Genomic DNA, 13,660 nt, shown 5'->3' on the forward strand with positions numbered 1-13,660 from the left:
GTGTTGGGTGCGTGTATATTGTTTTCCATTTTAGCAGCAGAATAGTTGCTTAAAAATGGGAGAAGAGGAGGGGAAGGGAATAATTCAAGTTCATATGAGAAACTATACATATATAGTCATCCCTCAGTATCCGTGGGGCATTGGTTCCAGGATCTCCCACAGATACCAAGATCTGCAAATGCTGAAGTCTCTGATATAAAATTACGTAGTATTTGCATGTAACCTATTCACATCCTCCCATGTACTTTAAGTCATCTGTAGATTAGTTATAATACCTAATGCAATGTAAATTCTATATAAATAGTTGTTATACTGTATTGTTTAGTGAATAATGACAAGAAAAATCTATTTGTGTTCAGTACAGACACAGTTCTTTTTTCCAAATATTTTTTATCCATGGTTTTTGAACCCACAGATGCGGAGCCTATGGATACAGAGAACCGACTCTACATTGTAATCTCCCCATATAAATTTATCCTTATGCTTTTTATGAACTTTATGGAAATATACTTCACCTTTGATAAAATGTACATATTTTAAATGTCTAACTTCATGAATTTTCACGAATGTATACAGTCATGTAACCATCATCCCAACCAGATATGGAACGTGTCTATTACCCCAGAAAGTTTCCTCATGTCCCTTGTCCATTCAGCCATCTTATCCCTGTCCCAGGCAACCACTGATCTGATTTTCATTGCAGATGACTTTTTATCTCTTCTGCACCTTCATATAAATGGAATCATGCAGTATGTCCTCTGATGTTTGCTTTCTTGTACTCAGTGTTGTTGAGATTCATCCATATTGTTGTGTGAATATGTAGTTCATTTTGAGCAGTATCCCATTGTGTGAATATACAGCAGTTTGCTTACCCATTCACTTATTGATAAATATCTGGGTTATTACTAGTTTGGAGCTATAGCAAATAAATCGGCTGTGAACATTTATTTATATAAATTTTTGTTAATTGCTGCTACACAAATTAAGAACATTCATGTACCATGTGGAAATATGCCTAGGAGTGGAATTGCAGGATTCTAGAGTAATGGGTGATTAACTTAATGAGAAACCACCAAACTGTTTCCAAAGTGGTTTCACCATTTTACATTGCAGCCATTGCTAATTTTATCTTAATTTATCAACATAGAATATATTTTTTTTAAATGCTTCTGTTGCTGTTTTAGACCCATTTTCAAAGATACTCAAGGTTCTCTCGATCTGGATGGGAGATTTTCTCCTCTGTATAAACAAGACAGTAGCAAGCTTTCAAGTGAAGACATTCTCAAGTTGCTCTCAGAATATAAGAAGTAAGTGTTTGGTGTTTCTGCAATAAATAAATATAATAGATGAATCCTCAGTTTTTTAAAATGATGAATGTGAGTCATATATGGGAAAAACAGAATGCTTAAAATTGTAAGTTTGGATAGAGGATAACCAGTGCATTCAGTAATCATAATTTTAACTCTAAAATATTATTATTTTATACCCAGGCCAGAAAAGACCAAACTGCAGATTATTCCTGGGCAGCTAAACATCACAGTAGAATGTGTTCCTGTGGATTTATCAAGTAAGAACATATTGCAAATAAACCTTAAGCATAATGTTTGAATGTCAGGTTGTTACCCTTTCAATATTTTTCTTGAGGTTTACGTGGCATATTAGTTTCCCAGGGTTGTCATAACACAAAGTACTATTACAAATTGGGTGGCTTAAGACAACAAACATTTATTCTCTCACAGTTCCAGAGGCTAGAAGTCCAAAATTAAGGTGTTTGCAGGGCCATACTCTCTCTGAATGCTCTAGGGAAGAGCCATTCCTTGCCTCTTCCTACCTTCCAGTAGCTCCCAGCTAACCTTGGCATCGGTTGCCTTGTGGCTGCATCACTCCAACTTCTCCTCTGTCATCACATGACCTTCTTATAAGGACACCAGTCATTGGATTTAAGGCCCATCTAATCTAGTATGACCTCATCTTAACTAATTGCATCTACAAATATCCCATTTCTAAATAAAGTCACATTCTGAGGTTCCGGGTGGACCTGAATTTTGAGCGGGGGTGGGGATGCTTTTCAACCCAGTATGCACGATGAATAGTTACAGATTAGGAAGTGAATTGAGTTGATTTTATCAGATGCTGTTTCATATATACGAAGTTGCGAGTGTGTCCCAGTCAGGTTCTGTTGCCTTTTGCCTTGGGTAACTTTTACTTCTGTCATCAACTAAGAGATGAAAAAGGAAAAGGATTTCTTTTCTTGTCTAAGGACAAGAATCCAAGATCCCAGGAGAAAAATAGAAGACACAAAACAAAACTTGCGAGAGATAAAATGAAGTAGCTAGTAAATATGTGAAAAATATTCAATCTTAGTAATAATGCCAGTAAGGCAAATTAAACAATATGCTTTTGCTCATCCATCAAATCTATTAAAATGTTTAAAGTGAAGCTACCTAATGCTGGCCAGGTTTTGGCTAGGTGGTATCACCTATCATGAGTAGGAGTACAGTTTGGTAATAGATATCCATAGATGTTCATAAGTAGGGCATTCCAATTTTGAGAGTATATGCATTCATTCACTGAATAACTATCTATTGAGTAAACATTTATTGACTACCAACGAGGTGCTTTAAACGTAGGGAGTTTAAAGTCTAGAAGGAGTGACAGATAGCATACAAGCAAACAAGTTGTATTAGTCCGTTTTTCACACTGCTATAAAGATACTACCCAAGACTGGGTAATTTATAAAGAAGAGAGGTTTAATTGACTCACAGTTCTGTATGGCTGGGGAGGCCTCAGGAAACTTACAATCGTGGCAGAAGGGGAAGCAGGCACGTCTTTTGTGGTGGCAGGCGAGATAAATAGTGAATGAAAGAAGAACTTCCAAACACTTATAAAACCATCAGATCTCATGAGAACTCACTCACTATCACAAGAACAGCATGGGGGAAACCACCCCATGATACACTCACCTCCCACCAGGTCTCTCCCTCAACACCTGGGGATTACAATTCATGATGAGATTTGGGTGGAGACACAAAGCCTAACCATATCACAAGGGCAGCTGTAAAAAGGGTAGCCAGGGAACACCTCTCTTAAGCTCAGGAACTGAAGAGGGAGAAAGAGAGCCAGCATGTGGTGATTGGGACTGAACATTTTCAGACTGAGGGCATCACATATGTTGTAAAGACCATCACATATATATGTAAAGACCTTGAGGTGAGACCAAGCTGGGTTTGCATGAACAGAAGGGAATCCAGTATAGCTCTAGTGTAGTATGTGATGGGAACAATGGAGACAGGAGATAAAATAGGAAGCATCAGGTTATGTAAGGAATTATATTGACTGTGGTAATGCCTTAAAAAATTGAATTTTATTCTAAATGCAGTGAGAAGTCAATAAAGAATAGTAAACAGAGGTGTGGCATCCACTTTATATTTTAAAACATCTAAGAGTACAATGGATTACTGTTTCCTAAAGAAGTAATTTGAAAACTAGGCAGAAATGGATCCATAAAGATGTTCTTTGCAGTGTTATTTATACTGGAGGAAAATTGGAAACAATCAGAATCCAACACTGTCAGTGTGGTTAAGATAATGATGCTACACTGATACCATGAAACTTTATTGCAGCCATTATAGCAATGTTTACAAAAAGTTCATGGAATGAGACATCAGATAAATGTCAAAAAATCAGGATAAAGTTCTATACATAGAGTAGGATTTTCGTATTATTATATAAAATATGCATAGAAAGAAGACTAAAAGAAAATATGCCAAAGTCTCAACAGTAGTTATCTCTGGGTGGTGGAATGAGCAACTGTCCTTGTCTACCTTTACTGTCTACCTCCAGATGCTCTGTTATAGGCATATATCACTGTAATAATCAGAAAAGCAAATCCAACAAAAATACAGCATCCTCAGGTCCAACTCTCCCTGGGTCTTCCTTCATCATTACTGCTCTGCAGCAAGGACCAGCAGTCTTAGAGCCCCTTAAGTATATGGATAACCTTTACTACAGTGATGATTTCAATAACATATGCTGCTAAACTTCTCTGAGGCTTAGTATTTTTTCACGGTCAGGGGTATTGAGTTTATCATTGGTAACACATCGTAAGATCAAAAGGCCTCCATTATTTCTTAGATGAAAATTTGCACCTGTACCAAGTTAGCTTTTAAAAAGTGACTTGCCATGAACTAATTGGAAGCATAAATTTACCATTATTTCCCTGATACCAATAAAAATTTGCAGTGAAAGCTAAATTGCTGCCACAGGAGGGAAAATGAAATGGATTTCTTTGCAGAGTTTAAATTTGTCAAAATTATGATGTGTTATATTTGGCAAATCACTCGACATTGAGAACGAAATAGCACTCCACGTCTGGTATGAAGGGTTCCACTAAAATCAGCATCAGACTACTCAATCTTGTCTTTTTGGGTTCTTAAAGTTGTCATGTGATTTTTTTGGTCAGTTACTAAGAATTATGTTTTTTAAATTGCTCTTTGAGAATACAATTCATGTATATTGTTTATACATGCAGGAATGTGTTAATGATTATTAAACTGAATGATCTTTGCCTGTTTTTTTCCCTGCTATAGATTGTATTACTTCTTCATATGTGCCCTTGAAGCCTTTTGAAAAGAATTGCGAAAATATTACTGTGGAGGTTGAAGAGTTTGTTCCAGAAATGACAAAATATTGTTATCCGTTTACTATTTACAAAAACCATCTGTATGTATATCCCTTGCAATTAAAATACGATAGCCAGAAAACATTTGCCAAGGTAACCGTGTAAACGATACATTTTTGGAGTATAAAATGTTATTTATAATCTGCTAATTGTATGACTCATTTTGACTGATTAATCATTTTAGGCAAGGAACATTGCAGTCTGTGTGGAATTCCGGGATTCAGATGAAAGTGACGCTAGCGCCCTAAAGGTTTGTTGATGATATTGATAGGCATATGTTTTTGGTAGAGATGGAGATTTTGGTACTCAGTAGTCTTATGCTCTAGGTTTAATTTGTATCAACATCAAAAAGAAAATGTTCTAAAGTGACAAATGTAATACTTTATTTTCTACTCTTATATATTAACTATAAGGCTTAGTTTAAATATTAATGCAGTAGGAGCATATATAGCTTTAAAAATACCAGGTTTTGGCTTTTGCTCCTTTTTGATTTTGCAGTTGCTTCAATGCCCAATTGCAAGGTCGTTTTCTTATGACCTGATAGTTTATAATGGTACCATCAAGGGACTGTAAACTCCTTTCTCCTTGAAACCTGAACAGGCTTTGAGCTGACAGAAGCACAGCATGACTGCTTTGATCTGAGATATGACTTCTACTCCGTGACTGGCCAAATGGTGCCTCCAGTCTTGGATTGTGGTCTATGAAAAGCAGAATCTCAGTCTTACCTGATACAGCAATCCTTAAATACCTGTCACACCACAGTGCCTTTATATTTTTACTCTTTATAACTGTAACCCATCAATCAGGGACCTGAAAGAGAAGTCAGAACATCTAGCCAGCAAGAAGTGTTAATTTGGCTCTCCATTTCTCTTGCATCAGCCTAAATCAGACAGATGGATGCTGGATCTTACACTCAAACCACCTAGGGAAACAGGCTGGAATGCCCCTGACTAAGTAATTGAATAATAGCCCCTACCTTTGAAAAGAGATTTTTTTTTTTAATGTATACAGAGAAACTTAAATTAAGTATTTGCTGGCTCAAATTCTGTATGTTTTCTCTAGTTTTCTGTTCAGTGGAGATGAGAACAACTGCTCTATTTCCTCCATGCAATATCCTTTTGTAGACCCAATGACTCTTAGGTTACTTCTCAGCAGTTCTTGCAAATTGCCTTCATAACCATATTTAAGAAGAGTTGGATATTCACTCATATGGAGTTTCAATTTCATTTCTTAGCTGGCCTGGATTGCTCGCTCTAAAGTAACAGAGTGAGGCAATTGGTGCGTTGGCATGCTGACTCCATATTCATCCTTGAGCCTATTAGACCTATAGAAGTGAAAAAATCCCACTAGAAATGAAATTGGATCTTTCCTTGGAACCATAGAAAGCCTTACATTTGTTTTATTGGTATAACAGAAAGCCAGTGATATTTTAAAATGTGGCTCATAAAGTGCCACATTTAAAAATGTGAGAGAACAGCAAGCTTGTCTGTAGCTTAATACACATTCAATTTTTTAATTCCTTTAGGCCAGGAATGTGTCTGCTAGAGCTTTTTAAACACGCTTCACCTTGCCCACTGCACAAAGAGCGTTTAACAAATGTTGCCGACTGGTTGAGGGGGAGCCTCTCATATTAAGAAATGCAAGTAGCATAAGAGAAGTAAGCTTTACAGGTCTGGTTTGAGACAAGTATTTCTCTTCCAAATGAGTAGGCCTGTTCAGCTCCTTACTGTCAACTAGTTTGAGATCGTGTTTCTTTGATGGCTGGAAATTCAGAAGCATCCATACAGCCAAGTTACATGGTGTCTGATTTGGTGTCTGGAGTGACTGTGTAAATGATTGGGAATTTACAGGCTCACGGTGACTGCCAGATGGGCTTGGCCATGGCCCTATACTCCCAGATGCCTCTAACTATATGTGGTTCCATGGCATCACATTTACAGACCTGCATTTAGAGCGGTGACTCTGTTTCTTTCTTTTGCAGTGTATTTATGGAAAACCTGCAGGGTCTGTTTTTACCACAAATGCTTATGCTGTTGTCTCGCATCACAATCAAAATCCAGAGTTCTATGATGAGGTAAAAATATATTATCCTGACATTTCTAAAACACAGTGGTTGGAATACTTTTTCTCTTTGAATCATTTTCATCATTTTGCCGGCACTTTCAATCCCTGAGTGTTTTGTTCCATGAAAACAGAAAATATTACAAAACAGAGTGCTACTGGCCTGCTGGGTGCCTTTTGATGGTAGTAGAAGATTTACCCCCCAATTTAAGGGGCTCTTCGACTTGAGGTAACAATGCAGGAAACAAACACGAGAGTGGAGCTAGGGTTCTAGCCCTCCTAGCTTTGACAGTGCTGGCTCTGTAACATCAAGTCTCTTCCCCCTCCAGAGTCTCCATTTCCTCAGCTTTAAAATGAGAAATTCAGAAGAGATTTTCAGAATGCCTTTCTAGCTCTTTCCCCTTATGGTTTTACACAGTAGGGTGCAGCCTCTCTGTAACTGAAATACTAGGAAAGACAGTGATACAGCTGGGCCACCAGAATCCCACTGGCTGGCCTGCATGCTTGGGTGCAAAGCAGTTAAAGGGGTATGGTTGGGTCTCTGAGCCTCTGTGCTTCCTCCTGACTCAGCCTCTCAAATTGTGTCTCTGCCTTTGAAACCCTGTCTCTGCCCCTCTTTCCTTCTTCCTACTTCTCCACCTCTACACCTCTGTGTGCTTCCCAGCATGTCTCTTAGTATCTCTGTCACAGCCACTTCTGGTCTGTATGTATCCGGCATATCCAAATCTGTAGTCTCCTTTTGATTCCTATATGTCTCTATGGAACCTGGATGGGCATCCCAGCCCAGACGTTCTGCTGTCCCTGCTTCTCAGTCCACATGTCTCCATTCTTGGCTTGGTCTGAAACCATCCCCACCGCTGTGGTGATTTTGCCATGTCCACCTGCTGTTGTATGGAAGCCTTATATCCCAGCCTTAGGCCTTGCTCATTTCCTTCTCAATCCAATGTCCCTAGTTTCATGGGGGATGGGGAGGGGAATAGTATTTTTGCCACCCAGGGAGGGAGTATGCCCATATTTATGTGCAGCAGAGCATTACATACCCAAATGGTCTGGATGCTGTGAATAGGCATGTTCTGTATTGAAATAGACCTAAAACAGACATTAGTTATAACATCAAAACCATGCTTTGTATGAATGATAATTGGACCAGATGTCCATCACCAAGTTGTTTAATATGTGTATCTCTATAACCAACATCAGTCACTACAAAAAACTTGATCATGTAGTAAGTAACCCACATTATTTTTAGGATACCTGAAATGAACATGCTTTTCTTTTCTTTTTTTTTATAGCTCTGATTTTTTAATATTCCCCTTTTTTCCTCCCTAATCATTCTTTTCTTTTTTTATTATTATTATACTTTAAGTTTTAGGATACATGTGCACAACGTGCAGGTTTGTTACATATGTATACATGTGCCATGTTGGTGTGCTGCACCCATTAACTCGTCATTTAGCATTAGGTATATCTCCTAATGCTGTCCCTCCCCGCTCCCCCCATCCCACAACAGTCCCCAGTGTGTGATGTTCCCCTTCCTGTGTCCATGTGTTCTCATTGTTCAGTTCCCACCTATGAGTGAGAACATGTGGTGTTTGGTTTTTTGTCCTCGCGATAGTTTGCTGAGAATGATGGTTTCCAGCTTCATCCACGTCCCTACAAAGGACATGAACTCATCATTTTTTATGGCTGCATAGTATTCCATGGTGTATATGTGCCACATTTTCTTAATCCAGTCTATCATTGTTGGACATTTGGGTTGGTTCCAAGTCTTTGCTATTGTGAATAGTGCCGCAATAAACATACGTGTGCATGTGTCTTTATAGCAGCATGATTTATAGTCCTTTGGGTATATACCCAGTAATGGGATGGCTGGGTCAAATGGAATTTCTAGTTCTAGATCCCTGAGGAATCGCCACACCGACTTCCACAAGGGTTGAACTAGTTTACAGTCCCACCAACAGTGTAAAAGTGTTCCTATTTCTCCACATCCTCTCCAGCACCTGTTGTTTCCTGACTTTTTAATGATCGCCATTCTGACTGGTGTGAGATGGTATCTCTTTGTGGTTTTGATTTGCATTTCTCTGATGGCCAGTGATGATGAGCATTTCTTCATGTGTTTTTTGGCTGCATAAATGTCTTCTTTTGAGAAGTGTCAATGAACATGCTTTCAATCATTCACTGTATATTGACTGAGAGAGACAGAGAGAGTATTTGCATGTGTACCTTTGTGGGTAGATGCATGTGCATCAAATCATTTAAATCTGTAATTTGTCTCTTACATACTTCCAGGAGGCATTACAAATGTTCGGTTGGGATCTGATTAGAAAATTATTTGTGATACTTTATTACAACCATTAATTTTTAACTAAATTTGTATGTCATGGCTGATAATTTTCATCTTTAAGAGCAAAGTTGTGTTTTTCTTCTAGAGAAATTTCTATAATTTGTGGATACCATAAGACCATAGTTACTTTTTGCATATTTATTTGTAATGGCTTAATTTTTTCGTGCAAAAGAGAGCAACAACTTAGAAAAAAAGCAGCTTTTCAGATGCAGTGTACATTTGAAATGGGTTGCATTCATTGATGCAGATTGAGTTGCATAGTATCCCTGGGCTGTGATGATGTGGTTTTGACTTAGTGTTTTAGAAAATTCTGCTGCAAAATTGAATCCAGGAGAATCCATTGTACTCTCCAGCAAAAGTAATAAATCAACTCTCACAACTCAGAATATTGCTGTCAAATTGAAACTGACCAGAAAAGCATTTGGAATATATTTAAATGATACTTACTATTTGGCCACTTGGTCAGTCCTTTAGGAAGTATTTTTGGAGCAGTATGATGAAACTGAACTAGTATGTCTGACAGTTTCAGCTTGAGAAAACGAAGTTCCATGTGTAATTTTGCTTTCATTTCAGATTAAAATCGAGCTTCCCATTCACCTACATCAAAAACATCATTTGCTTTTCACTTTTTATCATGTAAGTTGTGAAATTAACACAAAGGGAACAACCAAAAAGCAAGACACAGTTGAAACTCCAGGTATGTGTTCTCTTTAAATGTCTCTCTCTACAGTTATTTGAAGTGGAATTGTCCAGGGTATAACCTCTTTTCACTAAGCTATAGACCACTTCTCCCCTTGACCAAAAACCACTGTATTAGTTCATTTTCATGTGGCTGATAAAGACGTACCAGAGACTGGGAAGAAAAAGAGGTTTAATTGAACCTTACACTTCCACATGGCTGCGGAGGCCTCAGAATCGTAGCAAGAGGTGAAAGGCACTTCTTGGCAGCGGCAAGAGAAAAATGAGGAAGAAGCAAAAGCAGAAACCCCTGATAAACCCACCAGATCTCCTGAGACTTACTCATTATCACAAGAATAGCACGGGAAAGACCGGCCCCCATGATTCAATTACCTCCCCCTGGGTCCCTCCTACAACACCTGGGAATTCTGGGAGATACAATTCACATTGAGATTTGGGTTGGGACACAGCCAAACCATATCAAGCACATTTCTGATTTGAAAAGTTCATTGGTAAAATGCATATTATGTGTTCATTTTAGTATCATTTCTACCAAATATCATTGTCCATATGCTTGCCAATGTGCTTAGACTACTATAAGCAACATAAAGTAATATTGGTATTCTCAAAAAGAAACACATATTGTGATACAGTATTTTTGTTATTTCTTTTATGTAGAATTGCCCAGAAACCAGAATTTTCCAGTTCTGCTCACTGAGGAAGAGGGAAGTGAGCCCAGAGCCAGGGACATCTGTGAGCCAGAGGGAGGTTGGGGGCTGACTAGTTCTAATGAGAAGATAACTGATTTAACAAACTTGAATAAGCTTCAGCAGTGAAGCTCTCGTCATGGGCCCATTCAGCAAGGCTTTACGTAAACCAATGGGTAGCACCCTTAGCAGAAATAGAAGGCCTTGTGAACACAGCTTGTATCACAAGCACTTTATGAACATCAGCATGTCCTAAGATTCAGATCCCAGCTAGTCTGTATTATTCATTCATTCATTCATTCAGCAAATATTTCTGCATACAGGTTGAGCATCCCAAATCCCCAAGTCCAAAATGCTGCAAAATTGGAAACTTTTTGAGCACTGACAAGATCTTCAAAGGAAATGCTTATTGGAACATTTCATATTTTGGATTTTTGGATTTGAGATATCAACTGGTATTATGCAAATATTCTGAAAAAATCAGAAATTTGAAACACTTTTGTTCCTAAAAATTTCAGATAAGGGATACTCAAACTGTATTATGTACAAGATTAGTAGGCACTTCGGAGAACACAGTGGAGAATCAAACACAGATCTCATCTTCAGTGAGGATATGATCTAGTAAGGGAAATGAGTCCTGCGTAAACAATTATAATACAAGATAGAAAGTGGTGTTTAAGAAAGTAGTGCCACGTGAACTCAGAAGAGCGAGTTATTCAGCTGGTGGAGAGACGAGTGGCTGAGAATCAGAGAAGGCTTCTAGGAGATGGTGTTTGAGTGAGGCCTTAAAGAGTTGGGTGGGGTTTGATAATGCAACAATGGCAGGAATGTAGGGGATTATGGGGTGAAGGAACAGCTTGTACAGAGGCAGAGTATCAAGAGGCATGGACAGGAAACCACAAGTAGTTCATTAAGCCTGGAGCACAGGGTGCTAGGAGGGGGATCATAGGATGTCAGGTTGAACAGGAGGCGTCAGATTTTGGAAAGCCTTGAATACCAGGCTATAGATTTTATTTTATTCTATCACCACAGTGGAACTATTGGAGGGTTTTAAACATTAGAGCAGTTTTTCAGGAAAACCAACCAGGCAGCAGTATAATGGGCAAGGCAAGTAGGAGCAGGAAGAGGAAGAAAGGAACACCAGTTAGAGGGTTATTTCAAAGGTCCAGGAAAGGAAGAGGCCACACTATGGCAGTAGCAGGGGGGCAGAGAGAAAAGGAAGTGCAGAAGAAGAACATAGTGGACCTGGCAAGTGATTGGCTATTAGAGAGATGATTTAGTTAACAATGAAGTTTCAAAACTGGGTGATTGGAAAGAAGGTATTGCCAATAGCAAAACTGTGGGTAGGGATGGCAGGTTTGGGACGATATCAGTTGAGTTTTAGGTGCTAGCGAGACATTGGAGTGATACCCAGCAGGGAGCAGGACTGAATATGAGGGAGTTCCCTTTGCAGGTAGCATGGATATGTTCTTTATCCCCATAGAAATTGCAGTTAGTTCAGGGTAGGGGCTTTGAGGATTGAGAAGAAAACTAAAAGAACGATGAGAACCGATGACCATGTGTACATCCTGAAAGCTAAATTACCGATTCATTATCCAAATCCTAGACAGAAGTGGACAAGATGCTCAGTGGAGCATGAAACGGTTATTCCGTGTGCCACTCATCACTTTGGACTGTGCATTCTTTAAGTGGCTTCCCACCTCTGAGCCAGATGGTGTGCTTGACATTGTACCTTTACAGCTTCCAAGTGCTCTCTATGAGTTTTGAATAGGGGACACGCTTGGTTGTGCTCTGATTCATTTACAGTACAAAAATGTTGCCTAAGCAATCCCACAGAGACAGAAAGTAGACTATCGGTTGCCAGGGGCTGGGGGAAGAGAGAAATGGAGAGTGACTTCTAAGGGCTATGGGATTTATTTTGGGGGTGATGAAAAGTTCTGGAATTAAGTGGTGGTCATGGAGATACAACTTTGCAAATATACTAAAAACCACTATATGTACACTTTAAATAGATGAATTGTATGGTATATCTGAATGAGGTCTCAATAAAAATTTCTATTTAAAAATGTTGCTTAAGAACAAGAAATAGATTTTCCTTTCATTTTCCTATTTTCTGGGCTGGAAATCTTTTCTTATTTGTCAAAATTTTAGTTTAACTACTTTGACAGAGTCATTTCTAATGGTTCTTCTGCTCATGTTACTTTCCTCTGCTTTTTATAAAAGAAAAGGTCTGGGTAAAGCATTTCTGTAGTTGAACTAGTAAAGATGCCCGTCAGGCACATTTCGGAGTCTGAGAAAGCCATTTAGTCTACTTAGAGAAGCAATGTTTTAGTCTCCTTTTAAGAATTAAAGCATTTGCCAAATTAAACACGTAAATGAAAACATTCTAACCAGATTTGTGTTGACTTCTGTGTTCACAGTATCACACACACACTCACACACGGAGTCACACAAATAATTTTAAAGAATCAGAAAGCAGTGGCTTTAAAAAATGTTCTCCAGCCAATACCCTCTCTCATATGCCAAAACTAAGTCCAGAGCAAGCTTTTTTACAGCTGAGTTATAAACACTTGAATCCCAGAGTAATTTCTATAATGGAAATACTGACACCACTCAACTTGAGCAACACAGATGGCTCTGGCTTTTTTAGCTAGAACATGATGAGTTTTCTAATTGAAAGCCAAAAAGCTCTTTTGGGGAGAACTGTTAAGAAATGTAGAGATTGGGGAAAATCTCTTGGTGGATTCAAGTTATAAACACTATTTCCTGCCTGCATTCTCCTACCTACACCTACACCTCTTCCTTCTGTAATCAGGACAACTCTGCCTAACTAAATGATTTATGCCTACTGCCTTGTATAAATATGGAGTGTAGCCGTGACTTTGTGACCTTAATTTTCCATAGTTCCTTACCCTAGGGGTGCCATAAGAAATTTTGGAACATGTGATCGTTATCTGAAATAGTCTCAGCCGTGAGACTCTGCACTCTTAGTGTAAGAATGGATGAGAACTATCTGAACCTTTTAAAAATAAATCTACCAAAAATATTTCCCAAAGCATAAAGATAATGGTATTGATGCGCTTTTAAAGTTTTAAAATGTTTTCATATAATCTCACTCTGGTTTCTCAATAATTCTTGTAGATGGAAAGGCCATGTTGCTGTTCCCATTTTTATGGTCAAAGAAATAGA

General features: G+C 38.5%; 1 protein-coding gene across 2 annotated transcripts in view; it reads left to right on the forward strand.

Annotated features, from left to right (window-relative positions):
• The window catches only part of DOCK11 (dedicator of cytokinesis 11), a 193,349-nt gene that overhangs the window by 88,122 nt on the left and 91,567 nt on the right, over positions 1-13,660 (forward strand). For both annotated transcript variants that reach the window (XM_054472262.2, XM_054472263.2), the window contains exons 15-20: positions 1,185-1,307; positions 1,491-1,567; positions 4,590-4,774; positions 4,866-4,931; positions 6,663-6,755; positions 9,660-9,783. In XM_054472262.2, coding sequence (XP_054328237.1) covers positions 1,185-1,307; positions 1,491-1,567; positions 4,590-4,774; positions 4,866-4,931; positions 6,663-6,755; positions 9,660-9,783 — 668 coding nt within the window. The remainder of the gene's footprint in view (positions 1-1,184; positions 1,308-1,490; positions 1,568-4,589; positions 4,775-4,865; positions 4,932-6,662; positions 6,756-9,659; positions 9,784-13,660) is intronic.

The sequence above is a fragment of the Pongo pygmaeus genome, chromosome X, assembly GCF_028885625.2.
Source record: "Pongo pygmaeus isolate AG05252 chromosome X, NHGRI_mPonPyg2-v2.0_pri, whole genome shotgun sequence".
Lineage (NCBI taxonomy): Eukaryota > Metazoa > Chordata > Mammalia > Primates > Hominidae > Pongo > Pongo pygmaeus.